Source organism: Danio rerio, chromosome 13 (genome assembly GCF_049306965.1).
Source record: "Danio rerio strain Tuebingen ecotype United States chromosome 13, GRCz12tu, whole genome shotgun sequence".
Classification (NCBI taxonomy): Eukaryota; Metazoa; Chordata; class Actinopteri; order Cypriniformes; family Danionidae; genus Danio; species Danio rerio.
In genome coordinates this window covers 26,382,675-26,405,160 of record NC_133188.1, presented here as the reverse complement: position 1 = coordinate 26,405,160, position 22,486 = coordinate 26,382,675, and the positions used below count along the sequence as shown (strand labels likewise).

The following is a 22,486-nucleotide window of genomic DNA, read 5'->3' as shown; positions in this document are numbered from 1 at the left end:
TTGCTCATGTCACCTCTATGTTTGGTGTAGGGACAGAGAATAGCATTTGGAAAGAATGTTAGCAATACAATAATCTCTTGTTCACTTTATTTGATCAAATATTAGTTTTTAAACAAAACTAATTTGAGGTAGGATTTTAGAAAGGCTGAAAATAAGTCTATTATTGACTAGGACTGCCCGATTAATCAAAAAAGGAAAAAAAGATCTTGATTCGACCCTACATGCGATCTTAATTCAGCTTTTCTATTATTCAGTCAATTATAATTTCAAGTTCCAGAGAGAAGGGTAAAGGCGGTTGCACAAGTCTGTACACTGTTTTATGTTAGCAACATGGACACCTCCAAATGATGTTAAAAGTGTCACATACTGTATTTATAAGTTAAAATTCATCCAAAAATGTCATTTCTGTCTTAATGTAATGATGAATTTGTGGCCACAAAAATCACAAATCACTGTTTGTTTACAACAGAGAGGACGTGCGCGTGCCAATGATGTCTACTTTAGTGAACAGAACCGAAACATTGGCAAGTTCTTCTAAATAAAAATTGACATTTTAAGAGGCCCTTTGCAAACACTTAAAATTAAGTGCATGACCGTTTTAGAACAAAGGGGGCTCCAGTCTACAACTAAATGGTCACATTTTCCTTCTTCCCTGCCAGAAAAGCTATCTTTTAAAAGAACATCAAACTGTGATTATCTCACAAGTGTGGCTTTGCCTCAAAGTATGTGTACTTTTATATTACACATGATCTAACTTTTACACAGTCAGGCCAAAACAGGCACACACTGATAAACATATACCAACATTTAGGCTTAATGACTAGTGTATAGAAAACCTATTTACATTAAAAAAATGAAGACCACCTGTTCTTCCTAATGAGAACTCGACCAAATTTTATTCCAATATTGTCACGCTTCATTATGCCTTTCATACATGTGTGAAGATCTTCAGCAAAACTCTGTGATCATTTTGAAGTGTGAAATACAGTCCACCGTCAAGCTGCTTTTAAAAGCCAATTTTCCTCTGAACCGATGAGCAAGATCCAGGCATCGCCGGTGATTTAAAAGAGCAATCAAGCGCCTGCCAAAAATGATTGATGCCTCGAATCTGAGACCTGACAAGTGATTCGTTGCCAGCTGCTTCAGACAAATATTCTCCACGAGGACCATGTTTGCTCTCCCATTTCTGACGAGAATGGCACGGAGGCTGCTTCCTTTAATTTCACCTTGAACTATTGTCCTCCTCGCGGCTTCAAACTCATAACATACGCTTGTTTTCCACAGTACCGCTGCCTTAATCAGAGTTTCTTGGGATATGAAGGCTGCGAAATACAAGGGTGTCTGTTCATCCCACATTCGGCTCTCTATTCTATTTCCTTTAAAGTGAACTGGCAGGGAAGACTGATGTGCACATCATAAGAATTGTTTTGTTTTGGTGAAGAACAATGCATACTTTTTTATGTGTGTCTACAAAAATATCTCAACTGTTACAACACTTTCCCTGCAATCTCTATGAGTGTACTTTGCTAGACTAGCGGCTGTGAATCAGAGTAGCGAAGGGCACTTATTCTTGCTCTTTTCCTTTGTAGAAAGGCAGATGATGATGAGTCAATTTGGGGTGTGCTGGCACTCTTGAAAGCATGTGTGAGGTTGTCATTAACACACTCGCTTTCAAACATCTCTCACATCTCCAGAACTGAACAACATGCATTTCTGTGGACTGGAAATCGCATTGGAAACAAGAGTAATTGCACCGAGGCTAAATTTGGAAGGAAGTTTGAGGCTTTTATCCAGGAGATTATGAGCGTGGCGCATTAAGTTGAGTTCCTGTACTGATGAAGAGGAACTAAGCTAGAGGCACATCTCTGAGTGTGATGAATAATAATGTTCTCTCTTCAAAGCACCTTTTGAAAACACCATGTCTAAGTGCTGGGAAATATATTGTTAACATGTTTTCTATAATTACAGGGGTCATGATACTGTTGGAGCGGTGGCTCTGGACTCTTCGGGTAATGTGGCGTGCGCTACATCCACCGGAGGAATTCGAAACAAAATGGTGGGAAGAGTTGGTGATTCTCCTATTATAGGTGAGTCTGATCAGAGATGGAGGACAGAGCTAATCTCAGTGTCACAGCAACTTTAATTTTGAAGCAGGGCCTCGGTTGAATGAGCCATTTCGGTTTGAAGGTGTCAGCTCTGATCAATACTCAATTGTCAGAGTGTTTTCTCCTGGGTTAACACACATTAACGTGTGACTGTCTGTGCTGGTGTCTTTTTCCTGTGCGATAAGGATCTGGTGGATATGCAGACAATAGAAGCGGCGCAGTCTCCTGTACCGGCCATGGAGAGTCTATTCTCAAAGTCACCTTAGCCAGATTAATCCTCTTTCACGTTGAGCAAGGTATGAGACATTTCCACTAATCCTGATGAATGTGTAAGTGGGCATGCACACTTGCTTACATTTTAGGGATACAAAATTAACCATATTTGCTTAATTTTATGCTGAATCCAAAAATGTCAATATGCATTGCCTTTCAAGAATTGAGGGTACCATGATTTTTTTTAGATCATAATTAAAGAAGCAAAGATTGCAAAAAAGATTGTGACAATGAAAGATTTTAATGTTGCTCTCTGTGCTTTTCATTAGTCAAAGAGTCCTAAATAAAGTATCCTTAAAATAGAAAGCAACATTGATTAGAAATGTTTCTTGAGCACCATGATGAAAATCACCTTTTGTAAGCTGTTTGGACTGAACTGTCTGTATGTATATTCTACTGTTATATTGGGGTGATAGAAACACAAGTGTCTTTTTTTTTAAATGTCCTGACGTTAAAATAGGATTCAAATCCTAGTGATTTTGAGGCCCATCGCAATGTGACGTAGGAGTTTTCCCCATCCACCGAATTGACAGGCACCATGTGTCTATAAAAACAACAACAACAACAACAACAACAACAACATCAACATGAATACACGTCCACAGAGCTTTTTTTGCATACCTTGATTAAATTAGGAATAAAACATCGGTTACAAGTTTGTGATTTTTATAAGTTTAAAATGTTTTTAAAACAGAGCACGTTTGTAATAAAGACAGTAAAATCACTATAATCCTTAACCGCTGTAATCACCAAAGCCGCATAGTTTCAATAAACGCTAATATATGTGTGTGTGTGTACTGCAAACAACATTTGTGTGAGACTCATCATTTCAGAAAGGCTTGAATAAACTCCACCACAAATACATGAAATAAACTTACTTGGTATTTTTGAGAAATGAGCTGTATTTCAGCTTCACCCGAGTCTGTCTCTGTCAATGACAGCTATTTATTTGATGTAACGCAGGAGAAACAGACATGCACATGGGAACGGTGGGCAGGAAGAAGCAGCTCATTCGCACTTAAAGCCACAAGCTACAAAAACAACTACACTGTATTCAGACACCAAAATGGGCAAAATTGAGACACCAAAGGTTTATCTTACTTACATGTTGTAAAAGGGGTAAAATAGGTGCCCTTTAAGACTTGTGCAATAATGCAGAAAATTCACCATCAAATTTTTAAATAAACTATTTCACATGCAAGTCCTGTAACCCAAAGTGTGATAAATAAAGTCCCAAAGAGTGATAGATAAATATTATAAATAAATAATATACAGAGTAAATATTCTATATCAAAACATTGCCCTGAAATCTATGTCCATGCTGCTGCTGCTGCTACTACCACTACTAATACAACAACAAAATGTATAGGAATACATGGAGTATAGCATGTCACACTGATATAGGGCTGAACAAGTGTTGTGATAATAAATAAATTTTTAAAAAGTGTAAAAGTAGTTAGTCACACTTTAATTTGGTGGTCCGTTTGTTGAATATAAGGGTGCTTTCACACCAAGACTTTTGTTTCAGAACCTGTCTCGTTTGCCCGGTCAGCGCCGTTTGTTTAGCAAATGTGAAACGCTCGGATCCGCGCCAAATCAATCGGTCCGAGATCGCCTGAATGAGGTAGTCTCGCCTCGATTAAAACAAACTCTAGAGCGGATCGATTGTAGTGAGAAAGCAAAACGATCCGAGTCCAGCTATATTACAGAGTATTATGGATATGCAATAGGCATATATGGCTATAAGAAGAGAGAATTAGGAGTAGGGCGAGATGCCATTCCTACCAGTAAATGTGCGTTTTATGTTAAATGCAAAAGTGAAAGCATGCTAGCAACTAACAAGAATTGTTTATCGTTACAATCATTAACCTAACTGCAGTCTAGCCAAGGGCTATGCATGAGAAAGTTAATAAAACTTATAAAGTTTTATTGCTTATCATCATAAATTAAAATAAGGACACATGACAGCTGAGCAGGACTAAAACCATAATACACCAAACCAAAATAAACCATGAAACTCTGACCAATGTGAGGAGAGTTTGCTCGCACGTGACTTGTTTTAGCTCTTTTGTTCTGTTTAGAAACTTTGCCGTGTGAAAGCGAACTGAACCAAGAACAAAGAGCAACATTGTAACAATTTTAATCCCTGTTTCGGAACAACTGAATCGATTCACGTGTGAAAGCACCCTAAGTTACATTACATCTACAGGCCAACTAATTTGCAATAGATTATAAGTAGACTGTTAGGTTAGGGTTAGGGTTAGAGTAAGAGTAAGCTGATATGTACTTGCAAAGTTTCTTATAGTCAGTTAAATGTCTGTTTAGCAGCTATTAACAGATATTAAGCAGAGAGTCTACTTATATTAAAATGGACCATCAAAATAAAGTGTTACCAAGTATATTTTTTTAAATCATCAAAATTATCGATAATGGCCATTTAACAAACAGATAATAGATATTGTTCTGCACAATAATATTAATAAAATAAACATTTAGATTTTAAAACACCATGAATGACTGAAAACCTTGGCAGACATTCTGATTCTTGTTGGCTGTTGTAATTTTTTCTCTCTTGTCTCCCAGCATTTGTATTTATTTTCAATTCTAGGTTCCCCTAACCGCACCTACTGGAGTGGTGTTTGAAATTGATAGGCAGCATCTAATTGGTCAGATTTGGATAACCAACTTATCAATGAAGCACACAAATCCTTGGTGCACAAATTTTTTTTAATTTATTGCACTGCTCTTTTATAAAGATAAACTATTTTCATATTACATATCAAAATAATGATATTTTAGTGATATATTGTGCAGCCAATAGTTATAATATAAAACAATGTAAGTGTATGGAATTACACACAAACATACATTTAATGGCCATTATTTTTTACTTATATTTTTCTATGACAAATTCGCATCACCTTTCCACTGCTATACCTCTTATTTGTTCATGTTTTTACTATTATGCAACTTGTATTCATATTGTTTTGGCGTACAAGGTCTCGATCATCTATACCCCATTTACCCTCAACCACATGTAGCTATTATTATTAGATTTTGTATAACCAAGAATGAATGTCAAATCGCACAAAAATGGGATGCTGCTGTTGCCAGTCATTTTAATTGGTGTGTATGTGTGTGTGTGTGAGAGAGTGAGAGTGATAGAGAGAGACAGAGAGAGAGAGAGAGAGAGAGAGAGAGAGAGAGAGAGAGAGAGAGAGAGAGAGGAAGGATCGGATGCGCTGCCACAGAAGGCAGATGATAATGAGGTGTGTGTTTGTCTGTGGAAAGAGTGTGAAGGGTCAGCAGGCTGTTGGCATTCTGTGGTAATGATACTGCAATGGCACATAGTCTGTTTTTCTACACCAGTTAATGGTTTTAGCAATTACTGGGAGTGCTATAGGGTCCTCCTCATTTGATATACAAGGTTAAGTAATAGAAATACAAAAGACCATTTGAAAATTCTCAGTTCATTTACAATTAACAAAATTTACAATTTTAGATTTACAATTATGACCATAGTAATAATACATATAGTAATAATTGTGAATTTTTGGAAATTGAGATTTATATGCCATCTCAACGCTGAATAAACAAGACTTTTATCTATGCATATCTTTAGGATAGGAGATTATTTGACCAAGATAAAACCATTTGAAAATATGGAACCTGTGAATTAAAACAAATCTAAATAGAGAAAAACAGATTTACAGAAGAAAAATGAGAAAATGTCTTCAAGGAACACAATCTTTACTTAATTTTCTAATGATTTTTAGCAAAAAAAAAAAAAATTATAAATTAATTAAAAATCCATCACTTTGATTTAATTGATTTTGGCTATTAAAACAGATAAAACTTCTCATATATAGTTACAGTATGTGTTTAAGTAGATTGCATTTTCGTTTTGTTCTACAAAGTACTAGCATTTCTTTGTTTAAAATAAAATTGTTATTTAACACATAAAATGGGGGGGGGGGGGATCTTTGTTGCCAGACTTGTTGATATGAACGTACACTACCTGTCAAAAGTTTGGGGTCAGTTTTTTTTATTTATTATTCTGTTCATCAAGGTGGGATTTATCAAATGTAAAAAAAATGTTGACTTGTTAAATATTTATTAAAATTTTTAACAACTGCTTTCTAACTGTATGTGGTTTCAAATAACATTATTACTCCAGTTGTTATTGCTTTTACTACTATTATCATTACCATTATTATTAATAATAATAATAATTATTATTATTATTATTATTATTATTATTATTATTAGAGTGATATCTGCAGGATCATGCGACTCTGAAGACTGGAATAATGAAGTTGAAAATTCATCTTTAAAATCACTGGAATAAATGAATAAATTAAATTATTAACTACTTTTAAACAGTTGTTTTACAATGCAATAACATTTTACAATTTTACAATTTGAACTGTTTGAATTTTTTATTTAAATGCAAATAAATGCAGCCTTGGTGAGAAGGATAAGCTTATTTTAAGACATTTAAAAATCATTCTGAGGCCAAACTTTTGACCGGTAGTGTATGTAAAGTCAATACTGATGCTTTAATTTCAAAAGAGTTACTGAAACCAATCAATATTTACCGGAATAACCTTGAATTTCAAACCAATGAAAATATCTGTTATTCTAACTAAACCTCATTTTCTGGAAAAAAAAAATCCTTTTATCAAACCTTTATCGGATACAACCATATTTTACTCAAACCCACATCAAGTAAATCCACCTCAGAGAACTTGAGAATTTCCAAGCGGCTCCTCAAACTTTTCCCACAGCTGTATCTATAAATGTTACATTTCTAGGCCCCAGTTAAAGCTGGAATACAAAATGACTGCTCAAAAGAAAAAAATAAACTTTGACATTGGACACATGAAAGAAAAATAATGTAATTGGCACATTACAGTATAGCTTTTACAGAACATGTCCACAGAAAATAAATAAATTAAACCATGTAGATATTAATCCGCCTATACTGTAGTATACTGATGCAGTGTTTGTCTTTTTGCAATAAGCTGAAGTTTTCTACTTGTTTTTAACAGCCCAGTTGTTTCACTAAGATTGATGGAATGAGCAAACCATGAGAGCAACATCTATTGTTAACTTTAAGACCTGGAGAGGGTTAGCAAGGATACAAATGCTGTGCAATAGGTGCAGCGCTTCACCAAATAACACAGAGAGACCAAATGCACTTTAGATTGTTCTATTGTGTTGGAAAACACCAAGAAAATAAGAGCACAATGAAAAATTATGTGAAAGTGGTAAGACGGTCAGTTTTTTGAAAGATGTCGCTATGATTAACGATACTGTATTTACTCTATTATAGTGAAACAACATTACAGTATAAAATAAATAAATGTTCTCTATTTCAATATTTTTTTAAAATTGTAACTTATTCTTGTGTTGGCAAAGCTGAAGTTCCTGATATCATTTCAAAATCTGATCTGATGCTCAAGGGTAATAGTTATTCTGCTCAATATGTTTGGGAAAACACTTCTTTTTTCAGGATACTTTATTGAATATAAAATAATAATAATAATAATAATAATAATAACAATATCTTATTGAATAGTGAATAAAATCCTTATAATGGTGGATAATACCGCATTGGTTTATGACAGTAACAGGTGTTACTGCATTATACGATTTTTACTGCCTTATTAAACCTTAAAATCCCTACCATCTATTTATGCAGTTCTATATTTTATCCTCAATGTACAAGCCTGACAGGAAATGCTTGTGATAAAGTACAGCAAAAATAAATGGGATGGCAGGGAGATAAAGTTCTGCTGCTAACTTTGCTGACACTGACACATACTTGAGTGTTTTCTTGTGCAATGCAGGGAAATCAGCCGTAGGCGCCGCTGAAGCCTCGCTGCAGTACATGAGCCAGAGGGTGAAGGGATGTGGAGGAGCTGTCCTTCTGTCCTCCACGGGCGACTGGACCGCCAGCTTCACCACTCCACGCATGGCCTGGGCCTCCGTTAAAGAGGACATCCTGCACTATGGGTTAAATCCAAAGGAACACTTTACAGAGATGCTCAAGTAAAAATTGGTGTTTTAGTAAATACAATTGAGGTAAATTGCTTAGGAATTCTGATGTTTGCTTAAGTTTGATTTTAGCAGTTTGTCCCCTGTGAGGTATATTATTACACACTTTTTATTTTCAATTTAAATCAGTACTATATGAACTGTTTTTTTTTAACAAGCAGTTAACGCAAAAATGTTCTTAAGCAGTAAAATCAAATCGTTTTACATTTGATTAACATTTAGAGCAGGGGTCAGGAACCTTTTTTCAGCAAAGAGCCTTTTATGATTTTTTTTAGCAAATGAATTTAAAGAGCCACTGGCCACTTTATTAGGTACACCTCTCCAACTCCTTAACACAAATTTGTAATCAGCCTATCACATGGCCGCATCTCAATGCATTGAGGCATGTAGACATTGTCAAGATGATTGATTAAATAATACAGGTGTAAACAAAAACTTTATTTATGTCCATGCACAACTCAAAAATAAACAAATATAAAGCATCACATGTAGAGCAAGTCCATGAATGGAAAAAAAGGACAATTTATAGAATGTTTTTCTTTTCGCCATCACCACTCATGGATGTTGTTTGAAATTACATACATGAGAAGATTGCCATAAAAATGCAAGTTGTTTGCTCTTTATTGGTGTCGCAATTCTTTATCCATAGTGCCGCACACGCGGATTGGTTGAAACGTCCTTTTATTGCTAACTGAGTTCTTATTCATTTTGCTCTAAAAATTACAATTAAAAAGGGATTTATAATTGAATTTTCAATCGAAAACTGACTTCTAGTCATGGTTATCATTTTTAAAACTGTTATAAATTGTTATTGAAGGGAGACAGCTGGAGAGTAACGCATACAGTCTTTGGTCAAAGAGCCAGATGTGGCTCGCGAGCCATAGGTTCCCTACCTCTGATTTAGAGAATAATCCATTCTGCACTATACAAAATGCTTGGTTCCACACAATCCCTTTGTGTTGTTACAACATTAAGGAAATAAGGTAACTTATTTGTTTTTGAGCAATTCGAGCGTTATGGATGTGAATTTTGCAGCAAAAATTCAAAACATAAATTCACAGATAAAGTATATATTAACATTATATTGAAGCATCTGTTTATATTTCCAAAACAAATAACCAGAGAGTTATGGAATCAGAAAAATATCAATCTGAATCATTTTTTAGATTTTAAATGAAGAAAATAAACATGCGTTATGAATGTGACAAAAATGTTAGAAATTTTACAGTATACCGTACAACACTTCTGAGAAATTCTGTAAATTAAATTGCACAAAGCAAAAGAAATAACGCTAATTATGTATATGAAATAATCAATTTCTGCATTTATGAGGAAAAAGCTACATTTTGGATGTGATATCTCTCTGTCATGGATTTGACAGATGTGAAATTGGCACTTGTATGACTTAAATCCATAATAAATAATAAATCCAATATAATTGTTTGAAAACATTGACAGAGACATTTTTGAGTATTTTTAAAGTACTGTATACTTGCTTACAAAAAACATACAAACCGTTTAGCTATTTTGGTTCTGCGAACCATACATAACATGGCTTAATATGGCTTAATGTAACTAAATGAAGAATTAATCTTAACCCTCAGATAATGAATGACGAGAATGACATTACTTCAAAAAATCTGAATTTGGCATGGGATGAAAACTGTTTTCAAGGTATCCTGTGGTTTGGAAAAGTCAAGGTTTTAAAACCGCCAAATTTTCTGCTGTATCGTTTCTAAGGTACAATATATATAATATTTTTTATTTACGTCTTCTTTTTTTAATGTTTTTAGGATAACAGTATCCCCAGCTGAAAAGGTATCCAAAAATGCTGTTTTAAATTGTAAAGAAATCTGTGTTTCTGAAGCTAATGAAGACTCATTTCTATTATTTAGTCTGACATGTTTACTGATCCAAAATAGTTTAAATGTTTCTCAAAATAAAGTATATTGTGCTCAAAGGGGAAAACATTTTTGTTTTTAAACCAGACATTTTAAAAGAATATATTTTAGTCCAGTAATCACAGTTCCATCAAACATACCGTTAGAATCTTATACTGGCCAGATGTATCAGATAAATTTGAAAAGATTATGTATTAGATAAATACAATAACAATATAACAAATGTATAAATGGCACATTCAGCATTAAAGTTATCAATGCATTGGTTTTGTACTACATTTGAGAAATTCTGCTTCATTAAAGAGGCGTTTTTTTCCTTCATGATTTTTTTTATGTTTAATGATGCATAGAGGACTGTGTTTATGTTTCTTAAAAAACATAATCACAATGGTCCTGCTGATTTGTGAAAAATATCCTGGATTTTTTGTTTTTGCTTGTGAATGAGGCAGCGATATTATGGAATGGAAATGAGGGGAGGCTGTTAAATTATTCCAGCCATGGGAATTGACGGATGACTAATTTAATTATTTCCTGAATTTTAATTCTTCATTAGGAAAAGTTTTACAGCTGCTAGTTAGTGCCTTGTTCGCCCTTCATTTATTTAATATTTAAATGTTGTTTCAAATTAAAGTCTGCCCGTGTATTGTATGCACTAAATGAAAATAAATATGCTCTTAAAGGGTGCACTTTTTACCAGTTAAAAAGATCATAAAAAGCTTCAAAATGTATACATGCTTCATAGTGTGATCTGAGGTTATATTTGAATTATTAAACAGTAAAATCCATTGCAATAGTATCTACAATATGCAGCAGAATAATCACATAGAGGAATCTCAAGAGGTTTTCTGACTCCTAAAAAAGGCAAAAGTTTCTCTTGTCTTTTTATTATTGACGGAACTGATTATTCCACAGTGATTCCCCCACTCCTGCTGTGTGCAGCACCTCTATGCAATTAACATTTTGACATGTTTGATCAATCATACAGACTACAAAAGAACAAAAATAAATAATTAAGTACAGATTATTAGCCTGGATGCATTCAGTGTATTTGATCAGCGCTGCGAGTTAGATCAAAGCTTTGCACAAAGTATGGAAAAGCCGACATTACAGCATCTACTCCGCACCATGAGACAAAAGTGTGTTTCCCCAACTGAAAAAAGATAAACATTATGCAGAGATCAAGCCCTCTGAGCTTTAAATGAACAATTCTGACTCCAGCACAGCCGAAGTAGGTCAGTATTTGGGACTGCTTGTTAAAACTTAACCAGTCAACTTCTTTCCAAGTTGTTGAGATGAACTCTGCTAACTTGAGATTCGAGTGAGCCGTATCTAAAAAAAGATTTCATCATTTGCTTTTACATAGCAGTTATTTTATTAACTTTTAAAATTAGTAGCTCTCATGAACTAACAAAGAACTAAGCAATTCATTATTGTAATGTCAACATTTTTGAATTTGCTATAATATTCATTCATTTTCTTTTCGGCTTAGTCCCTTTAATAATCTGGGGTCGCCACATGCAATAATATTAATTTGCTTTAATTTTATTTGCTATAATTTTGAATCTGTGGATCTCAGTTAGCAAATGTCACTACACATACTTTGCACTTTATAAGAAAAACACACATCCAAATATTCAAATCAATTATTGTAATTGCCATTTTTCCCTTATTTATTATTTTTTTATCTCTTATAATATAGATTTTTTATCTCTTTATAAGGATAGTGCCTATTTTAAATATTTATAATTTCAGAGATACAACGCGATCCACAAGATGATGACAGAGACTGGTTGGAGATTGGTTGGCCTGTTTTCATTACTGCAAACAAGCGTAGTAAAAAGAAAGAATGCCTTGCATGTGTTTAGCGTTTTTCCTTATCGCAAACACAACTGTAATCTGGTAGTATTGGTGCTGCTTTGGCTTTTTCTGGGATAATTACTGTGATCTGCCAATTGCAACAGAGAAATACTGGCCGATATCTCTGTAGATTGATGCCATTTCATCTATTTCATCCATCTATCTATCGATCTATATATAGATATTACATACATATTATTAAATGACAAGACTCCTATTAACATACTTACTGGTGTAATATCAGTATAGAATGCATAACTGCATGCAACTATAAATAAAACTTATTAAAAAGAGCGGGGACGAAAATAACGTGGGACAAAAGTAACACAGCATATCAATAATATCGAGGACCACAATGGAAAAAGCCTGTGGCTTTTTTGTGTATTTTATCCTTGAAAGTTTTTAAAATATGTATGAATTAATCGAATTGGACTCATATTTTTGTTAAAATTATTAAATCAATCAATCAGTCAATCAAAGGTATTTTCTTAAAGCCCTGACAACATTTGCTTTACAGGCTATAACAGCACATTCAGCATGCAACCATTGATGGAGCTGACAAATATCACCTGATTTCGAGACGAGTGTTTCAAGTTTCCCACAGTTAGCTCCAAATTTCTGTTTTTAAGTGCAGAAAGTAAATAATTGTAGCGTTCCTTATGTGTTTCTCTTTTCATGCATCACACTAATGATCAATCTACATGTTATTTAGTGCAATAACACATCCTTAAGTTTGCGATGTCTAAGTTTTTCCAGTTTAAAAGTAAATCAGGTTTAAATGGCAAGGAGACGAAAGTAACAGTGTTATTTATGCCCCACAGCTAATAGACAAAGCTTATTTTTTGCTTCCACATTAGAGTTTGCAGAGTTTGGATTCAGATGTTTTATCAAATTAATCCATTTTGCCAATAATAATTTTAAAATATTGACAATTGTAACATTTTGCAATGCTGGATTGCTTTAGAAACATTTGACGGAAGTGAAATTTAAAAGGAAAATGAAGTTTAAGATTTTTTGGCAAAGATATAGGACAAAATATGTTTACAGTTAACATTAACAAGATCATTGTCAGATGTATTTAAAATAAACAAGATTACGCCAGTAAATCTAGCAAATATTGTTGTGTTACTTTTGACCCACTCATGTGTTACTTTCATCCCTGCCTATGTGGTCAAAACAACAACATGCAACTTTTGTTTAAAGTGAAGTTATATTGAAGTTGTTCAACACTGATACAAAATAACACCTGATTTTAATAGACCACTCTTATAAGTTAGTAACCACAGCAAAAATATATTTCTTCTAAAATCATTATCTTTTGTAAATTGTCCTTTCGTCCCCACTCTATCTTGCCTCTAATATAGTTCTATACTTTAAATAATGCCGAGTAGTTTCAACCCAAATTTTTATACAAATATAGAGGGGCACCATAAAATACGATATAACAATAGTATATATGCTAATATAAACTAATAAAGAAACAAACCATCATTACAAATATTGATAATGTTAGTTTTGCATGCTTGAATATGTTCATGAAAGACATGAAATTACACGAAACATCACTCAATTTTACAGTTTTAATTATTGACATTTACATTTACATTTAGTCATTTAGCAGACGCTTTTATCCAAAGCGACTTACAAATGAGGACAAGGAAGCAATTTACACAACCAAGAGCAACAATGAATAAGTGCTATAGGCAAGTTTCAGGTCTGTAAAGTCTAAGAAGGGAAGTATTAGTAGTATTAGTTTTTTTTTTTTTATAGCCTTTATTATATATATTTTTTATAGCCTTAAAAAAATCAACGTTTGTTTTAGGGTTACTGCTTGCAATGATGCAAAATTCACTGTATTTATTATGAACTATAAGCATATTTTAAGCATATAAAACATTTACATTTAGCCACTTTATTGCTACAGTACATAACATAACAGGTTGCCACCTACAGCTTTAACCGAATCTTAAATCACTAAATGAAACAAACAGAATTTACCACCTGTGGTTGGAGAAAATGAGTCGCTAGTGTTTCAGTGTCGCATAATCAGCGTCCAACTGTGTGTTTCCCTCTCATCTTAATTTACTTTTTCAAGTGCGAGCTTCGTTAATTGCAAACATCTAAGACTCCAGGAGATTTTACAGTGTCACTTTCCTTCGTGTTTATGCGCTATTGACATCACACTGCACCTTATCGTGTTATGAGTTTATTTTTGTTTGTTTAAATTAGGCTCTAATTTGAGCTCTAATTTATTAACAGTCCTGTGAGGAAGGATGTTTTGCACTGACTGTTCTGGTGGCTTTTACTCAGCGTTGAGGCGGAGAATCCTTTGCCTTTACCACCCCTTTGTGGTCATGGGTGGTATTGCCATACACACATCAAAGTTATATTATATGGGCAGCGCTCAGCAAGTGGCTTTGAAAGACATTTTATTTATATGTATGTATATGTATATATATATTCATTCATTCATCCGACGGAGAAAATTTAAACCCCCTTTTTCACAATATAGAGAAGTCAATATATATATATATATATATATACTACATTAATATAATAATATAATGTTTACACACACACACACACACACACACACACACACACACACACACACACACACACACACACACACACACATATATATATATATATATATATATATATATATATATATATATATATATATATATATATATATATATATATATATATGACTTCTATATTGTAAAAAAAGAGGGTTTAAATTTTCTCCATTGGACCAGATTAACAATAAAATATGTGATGACATTACTCAAAAATATTAAGTAGGCCTATAGTTCTTCTGGATAAATGCGTCAGATAAAGTTGGTTTAAGTCGGACATTTTGACCGTCTTCAAAAAAGGTAGCAAGTTATACAGAGGTAAAGTTGGTTTTATATTCGCACATTCGTTCATTTTGCAGTCTGTATTGTTTACCATGTTACTTTGAATATTCAATTGGAATTAGCATGCACGTATGACTTCTAAATAACATTAACACTATAATTCGCTGTGAACAATGTTATCAGTCATTTGCTGCAAATATGATTTCACTATTTAGAATTTGCAAAGAATATTTTATATGAAATTATATTATTAATGAGAATGTCTCCAAATATAAAACCTCTATGCAAGTTATGGGACTTTGAACATAATATTCCAAGTGGTAAACAATGTGCCAGAACTTGACACGTTGTTTAAATCTACTGTTTAACCTACTTTATTCAATTTCTACATTACTATTTTATTTATCTTAAAACAAAAATGGTGTTTAATAGTAAAACAAGTTGTCTTTCTTCCACTAGTGTCACCAGTAACATTAAATATTTATGTCTATTTTCTCTGTCGTGTAAGATACATGATTAATTGTTTCCTTGATATTAGGCTATTTTGCTTGCGTTTAGCTGCTTACCTTTTGGCGTCTCAGCTAAATCTCAAACAGGCCTATCCAATCGAACTCTTCACTCTCAAACAGTGGCAGCGTTTGGTTTTATCGCATTATTTCCGTGTATTTTGCGAAGTCTTGTGTACTTTCGGCTTGCGCCAACTAACTCGTGTAAACAACCTTATAGCAGTATACCACACCTGCTAAAAACCACATGCTGGCTCACCAGAAGCCACGCCCTAATCTCTCGCTATTGGACGAGCTGGAATTTAAGTGAATGGTGGATGTGAGAGAACTTGCTAGGTTCAATAAAAACATTTTCCGAAGGAGATACAGTAATAAACCCGCGGTGACACGGAGGCCACTGGTTCCAGTCCTGGCTGGGCCAGTTGGCATGTTCTCCTCGTGTTGGCGTGGGTTTCCCCCACAGTCCAAAGACATGCGGTATAGGTGAATTATAAACTAAATTGGCTGTTTTGTATGAGTTGGCCGTATTGTATAAATGAGTGTACACGGGTGTTTTCCAATATTGGGTTACAGCTGTAAGGGCATCAGCTGTGTATGGTGGAAAGTTCCGCTGTGGCGACCGCTGATAAATAAAGGGACTAAATGAATAAATAAATGAATGAATGAATAATAACCCATGAATATGCAAATATTTAAAAATATATATGCTTATATTAGTAATATGCTTATATTAGTTAGTGAACAGCAAACTATTTTTTAAATTAAAAAAAAAAAAAAAAATATATATATATATATATATATATATATATATATATATATATATATATATATATATATATATATATATATATATATATATATATATATATTTCTTAACTAAAATAGAATTTAGATTGAAAACATTCCTAAAATGAAAACGGGGGATTTTTGCTACTGGACAATGACATGAACTACTGGAATGCCAATAATAATTTTTTTAATTATTATTACTGAATTATAAAACAGAATCTATCATTTCAAAACAGCAATGCAGTTTTACAAAACAAAATTATAATTACAATAATAACAAAATATTATGAATGTTTGGGCATTTGAAACTCTTCTTTTGCCACCTCAAGAGGGTGCTTTGCATTTAAGGCTAATTTTAAGTCCAATATATGTTTTTTTTATGCAAAAAAATTGTTTAGTTATTAGCTTAGGAAAGAACACCAAAAAATAAGTCTGTTCCCAGAATACAGAGATTAAACACTAAATTCAAATAAAAATAAAACAATGAATATAACATACTAAAAAACTAAAACATAATAAAAAAAGTACACAGTACATATATTTTGAAATGAGCTTAAAACACAATCAAATAAGCAGTGCACATCCTGACAACAAACAGGATCAGTCAAAAGCTGTAATATTGTTTATTAAATATTGCATAATGAGGCAATCACAGCAGTAATAGTGTTTAAATTCATTGTAATTGTAACAGCACTGCAAATAAACAAAAACAAAACAAAAAGATGCAAAATTCGCTCTGCATACAGACCACAAAGTAATAATTACACATAATTAAACATCTCAGGTGTCATCTCACACTCTTGAATAACTCATATGATTGTGGTGAAGAACTCTGTAATAGTCTCCTTTAACACACTTGGGTCAAATTTCCATACAAAGTGACATATTCACCAGGAGGCAGAAAAAAATAAAATAAAACAAAATAATAAAACTAGGCACAGTTCAACGAAGCCATGAGACAGAAAGGCATTTCAATCCCAACACAGTGTCAGAATCACTCGCTCAGTCATATGAGACGGTCTGTGTGTGTTACGCAAATCTCTGTGCTTTCCTAATATTCTTCATTTAATATAAACTGTAATATTTATAGAGGTTGCTGTAACTTCGGTCACTTTCATTCATTTATACTTTACATATTTACAACTCTGACAGAATAGGAGAACTGTGAATTTCAACTTTGTTCACATCCATGTTAAAAGAGTCTCAGAGCACTACATTCAAATATGCTACGCTATATTATAACCAACACATAGTTTCAAGTTCAAATTCACATCTGATTTTTTTAAATTCCTCGTTGTTTTTCTATGTGATTACATCTTGATAAAGGTTTTAGCAACAACCACTGGTTTACAAAATGAAAAATATATAATCTAAATACTTCATTTCTGTCCAAATGATCTCTTCCTGATTCTCGTTTTGAGATGGACGGAAGGCTGGTAAGCACAAAAGCCCGTTCATGGCAAAAATGATAACTTTATTAGCACTGACACCAATGTAGGATAATGCTTTCTTTTTATTTAAACCATGCACTGCTGTTTTGTCATCTGTCCCAGCAAACACACAACGTCATAAGACGTTAGTCTTAGGTTAGATTTAGGTTAGATTTAGGTCAACGTCTAAGGACAATGTTTTTTTGACGTCCAATAACGACTTGAAATGACAATGATGTTTTGTTGATTTTAGGTAGTGTCGGAAAGTGACCTAAATCCAACATCAAGCCAACATCCTAAACCAAAGGCACATTGACGTCAAATACTGACATTTATTTGTCAGGTATAGAAACCAAAATCTAACATCTGAAAGATGCCATATTGGTAATGTCCACACAACGTCAAGCTGTAACATCCTTAGACGTTGATACTTTGTTGTTTTTAGGTTGTGTTTTTAAAGTAACCAAAATGCAATCTCTATGTCATGACGTTGGACATTCTCTATGACATTGGACATTGATGTCAGCCTGACATTGGGTTCTGATGTCAACCTGATTTACATTTCCAATCAATCTGACGTTACGTTGGCGTCCTGTGCCTGCTGGGGAGACTTTAAATGCTCAAGCTTTTTAGAGTAGCACAGATTCTGATTGGTTGTCAATGGTTTTATCATTCACCAGCTATGAAAAATATTACTGTGAAAGTGATTCCAACAATATCATTCCTCTTTATTATTACAGCTGTCTTGTCAACTCTATGAGCTCTATGACAACTGAATTTAGGCTGTTTTTATAACTGGTATAGGCTAGATATCATCCTTGTTATGAATGGGCCTAAAGCGGATAGTTCACCCAAAAACAATCATTTACTCACCCTCTTATGTCCTCTGTGAACATAAATAGTGATTGACTTCCATAGCATTTTTTTTGGTCTACCAGTGGCTACCAGCTACTGTATAAAGGTACTTTTAAATATCCTAGTATGTAAAAATGAAACTCATAAAGGTTTGAAGTTGAGTAAATGTTCAATTTTAAAGTGAATTATCCCTTTAGAGTCACAGAAACTCTCTAGCAGCACGTTCTCTGGCATTACATGGAATGGACCGTATAAAACCTAAGGGGAGATTCAAAAACAACTTTTCATCAGAAGAAATCCACTCTCCACAATTTTTATCAGAAGAAATCCAAAACTTCTTAAACGGAAGCAGAAATAAATCTACTATCAAACTACATTCAGTTAAGGAAGACCACAAGCTAATCAATGGAGAATATCAAATGAAATGAACACAATAGGTCCAAGTGTAGCATCCTATACTGTGAATGGCACTTTGAAAATGAGGTACAGCAATCTTACAGATCATCGAATCCCAACACACAACTACAATACCTGTCAAAACACTACATAAATGTTACTGTCAAACAGTACCTGGGTTAGGATGTTATGCTAATGCTAGTGCTAACGGAGGTAAATACTGCGCCTCAGATTCATAATACATCGTTCAAACACCCCACTTTAAATTGGAGGACTGAAAGATAAAAATATGCACCACTCAGGCAAATAAATAGTATGTTTTTGAGGCTAAGCATCTAAGGTCAGATCTGTTTAGTGGAGTTTAGTTGTAGCCCTTCACCTCACTACATCATATACAGTAACGCTATATTGTTTCATTTGTTTTTACAAATCACAAAGTTTGTCAGATCTAGAGTTGTTCACAAATTTTGGTAACACTTTACAAAAGGTTTACAATCATGAACTGATGATAAAGGTAAAAATAAAAGCTTCTACAGAGATTATTACCTTTAATGTTCATTTTTACATTGACTGCCACTTTATCAGGTAACATTAATGCACATAAATTATGTAATTGAATTAACATAACTATATAACAACATATAATAAACGCCATAAAAATATTGCTCATAGTTAACAAATGTTACCAAAAGACACCTTATTGTGAAGTGTTACCAAAATGTTGCAAAATCTGAGAGTACTGTACAGTAAGTGCTGTGAAGTTTTCCTCCTTGCATTAACACTGATTTACATCATTTTGATGTCTATGAATGGCTTTGCTTGGATCTGCAAATATTAAATTGTGTCTCATACTTTGAGCCCTCACTGGAAAAGAAACTGTAATTCCACTCTTTGTAAGAGTGCTCCATATACCAGTAATTTTATATGCAACAGGAGTGTAAATTGCATTATGATTTTCTTTTTAAATGACAAACAAGTATGATTTTCTCACTGCTTCTCTGACCTGTAACCTTAATACAAACACCTTCGATGCCCTGTCATCTCCTACAGTCACACATTTATAGCAAAAATAAACTGTAAATGTTAATATTTTTCAGTAATGTCAGGTATGTGATGAAGTGTTTTGAGCTGTACTTCAGTCAAATTTGCAGTTGTAAACTTAAACACCTTTTCCCAGATATTTAATATTGATGGCTTTTAGCTAAGTTTCTTCAAGAAAAACAAAAATACAATACAGAAAACTGGTAAAAACCTTCATTCTTCCGTGAAATCCTTCAGTGATTCAACAAATGCTGCCACTGGAGTTCAGTTGAACTGCATGTTCTTCGCTGACATGCCGCACACCTTACTGATCACATACCTGGACATTCATATGGGACAGACCAAATTTTGGACAGGAGGAAAGTCTTCATTTGAGGTCAACAGGTAAGAGTGTCCCAAACAGATCAGGCTGCTCAAGCATAGCACTAGAATCGCTTCATACAAACCGTCAATTCTTCATTTGTATTACAGTATGTCACAAATTAACAGCTTTCACATAATTTCCTGGAAAAGTGCCAAACTGTTTCGTCCTCTTTGATGTACCTGTGTAGAGAAAACAACAAACACATAAGAGTCTGGTTAATAAGTTGAAAACAACTCTAGTACAGAGACATTTCAGTACATTTTACACATTTTTAGTACATTTTACAAATAATTATGTAAAGAAGCGAATTCTACATTTATTTACAGTGTTTTATTGTTGTTTATTAGTAATTTTCTGTGACACCTGGGGTTAATTTACTACTCAAAATGACCCATTTGTACTTAAAAAAAGAAAAACTGTTGCCATTATTGTATTTTGTGACGTATTGCGTGCTAAAACATTTTAGTTAAACAATATTGTTCTTGAACAAAAATTCAAATGGCAATAAGAATTAATTACTCAATAAACAACTTACATTTACATATAATAATTTAGTTTTGACTGCATTTATACATGGAATTATGGAATTTACTTTAAACTATCTTTTTGTATTTTCTATTATAATTTTTAATGATATAACAGTTTGAAGGCAAACAATGGGGGCTTGAGAAAGTCATGTCATTAGCATGTTTCGAGCTTTATTTAGCATGTTTTTATCATGAAAAAGCATAGCACTAGCATTGTTTTAATATGAATTTTCATGTTGCTAGAACAGAGATGTCCAAAAAAAAAGTTGGCCCATGATAACCTTTGATGTGGCCCGCTATCCCATCAGAAAAAAAGATTTGGGATTGAAGCAAATACCTTCAACAGAGATCGTCATTTCAAATTTATCGTAACTTTTTGTTTGTTTGTTTGTTTGTTTGTTTGTTTGTTTGTTTGTTTGTTTGTTTGTTTGTTTGTTTGTTTGTTGAGCTACAAAAAAGTCGGCTGAAATGAAATGTATCAGTTAAATGTTGTGCATGAATCTGATTTTTAAAAATGTAAACACTGTCACTTGAAGAGAGGACAATACACAAGACATCGATAAGCAAATCAAGGCAAAGCAGGTTCAGCTTGACTCCTGTATTCAGTATTGAACACCATTGTGTTACAAATGTGTTTGTTTATGTTTTTCTAGTAAGAAGTTATATAAAATTATAAAATGTAAAAAAGTATCATTAATAATATGATTGATGTATTTTTTACCGTGGCAGCTTTCATTTAATAGTTTGGTATATTTACCTTCGGGCCCACCCCCCTCAATCAAATTGGCCCTTTATGAGAAAAAGTTTGGGCACCCCTGTGCTAGAATTATTTTAACATGAATTAACATCTTGTTAGCATGTTTTTAGTATCAATTAGCATGTTGTTGGAATGATTCTAGTATGAATTAGCATGTTGTTGGAATGATTCTAGCATGAGTTAGCATGTTGCTGGAATGATTCAAGCATGAATTAGCATGTTGCTGGAATGATTCAAGCATGAATTAGCATGTTGCTGGAATAATTCTAGTATGAATTAGCACATTGTTAGAATGATTCAAGTATGAATTAGCATGTTGTTAGCATGTTTCTAGTAGCAAGTCATGATTTCGCCAAGTACGATGTGATTCGGAATTAACATCTATGTTGATCCTGGAACATAATTTTTGTTCAAAAATGTAATCTATACCTACTCCCTACCCCTAAACTCAACCATAACTGTAAATTACTCCCAGATCAGAGGGGAATAATAGAGGGAAAAACAATCATGTAGAAGTGCATAAAACTGTAAGCCTAAACTTAACACAAACTGTAAATGTATCCTTTAACTCTGATTGGTTAATTGGAATGTTGTTCCAGGATGAACATAGATCTTAATCCCGGAGCATGTTCTACTAGGTGAAATCAGGTTGGCAGTTTCTGGTATGAATTAGCATGCTGTTAGAATGATTTTAGTATGAATTAGCATGTTGTTAACATGATTATGAATTAGCACTATGTAGTAATATTACAGTGCAAGCA

General features: G+C 33.4%; 2 protein-coding genes and 1 long non-coding RNA gene across 54 annotated transcripts in view; 1 reads left to right on the top strand and 2 right to left on the bottom strand.

The window, feature by feature from the left end:
* Positions 1-11,762, top strand: part of si:dkey-103j14.5 — a 51,355-nt gene extending 39,593 nt beyond the window's left edge. For 2 of the 3 annotated variants that reach the window (XM_073920878.1, XM_005156924.5), the window contains exons 5-7: positions 1,969-2,087; positions 2,291-2,401; positions 8,231-10,660. In XM_073920878.1, coding sequence (XP_073776979.1) covers positions 1,969-2,087; positions 2,291-2,401; positions 8,231-8,436 — 436 coding nt within the window. In that variant the 3' untranslated portion in view covers positions 8,437-10,660. Of the gene's footprint in view, positions 1-1,968; positions 2,088-2,290; positions 2,402-8,230 lie in introns of all 3 variants that reach the window. The other variant, XM_694048.9, reaches the window with a different exon arrangement.
* Positions 7,764-15,786, bottom strand: si:dkey-103j14.4. Its single transcript, NR_188714.1, has 2 exons — positions 15,627-15,786; positions 7,764-8,390 (listed from the first exon to the last, which is right to left on the bottom strand). It is a non-coding gene; the product is annotated as a si:dkey-103j14.4 (long non-coding RNA).
* A 1,176-nt stretch (positions 15,787-16,962) lies between these two features.
* Positions 16,963-22,486, bottom strand: part of sorbs1 (sorbin and SH3 domain containing 1) — a 103,498-nt gene continuing 97,974 nt past the window's right edge. For all 50 annotated transcript variants that reach the window (XM_068213034.2, XM_068213039.2, XM_068213043.2 and 47 more), the window contains one exon: positions 16,963-20,620. In XM_068213034.2, coding sequence (XP_068069135.2) covers positions 20,553-20,620 — 68 coding nt within the window. In that variant the 3' untranslated portion in view covers positions 16,963-20,552. The remainder of the gene's footprint in view (positions 20,621-22,486) is intronic.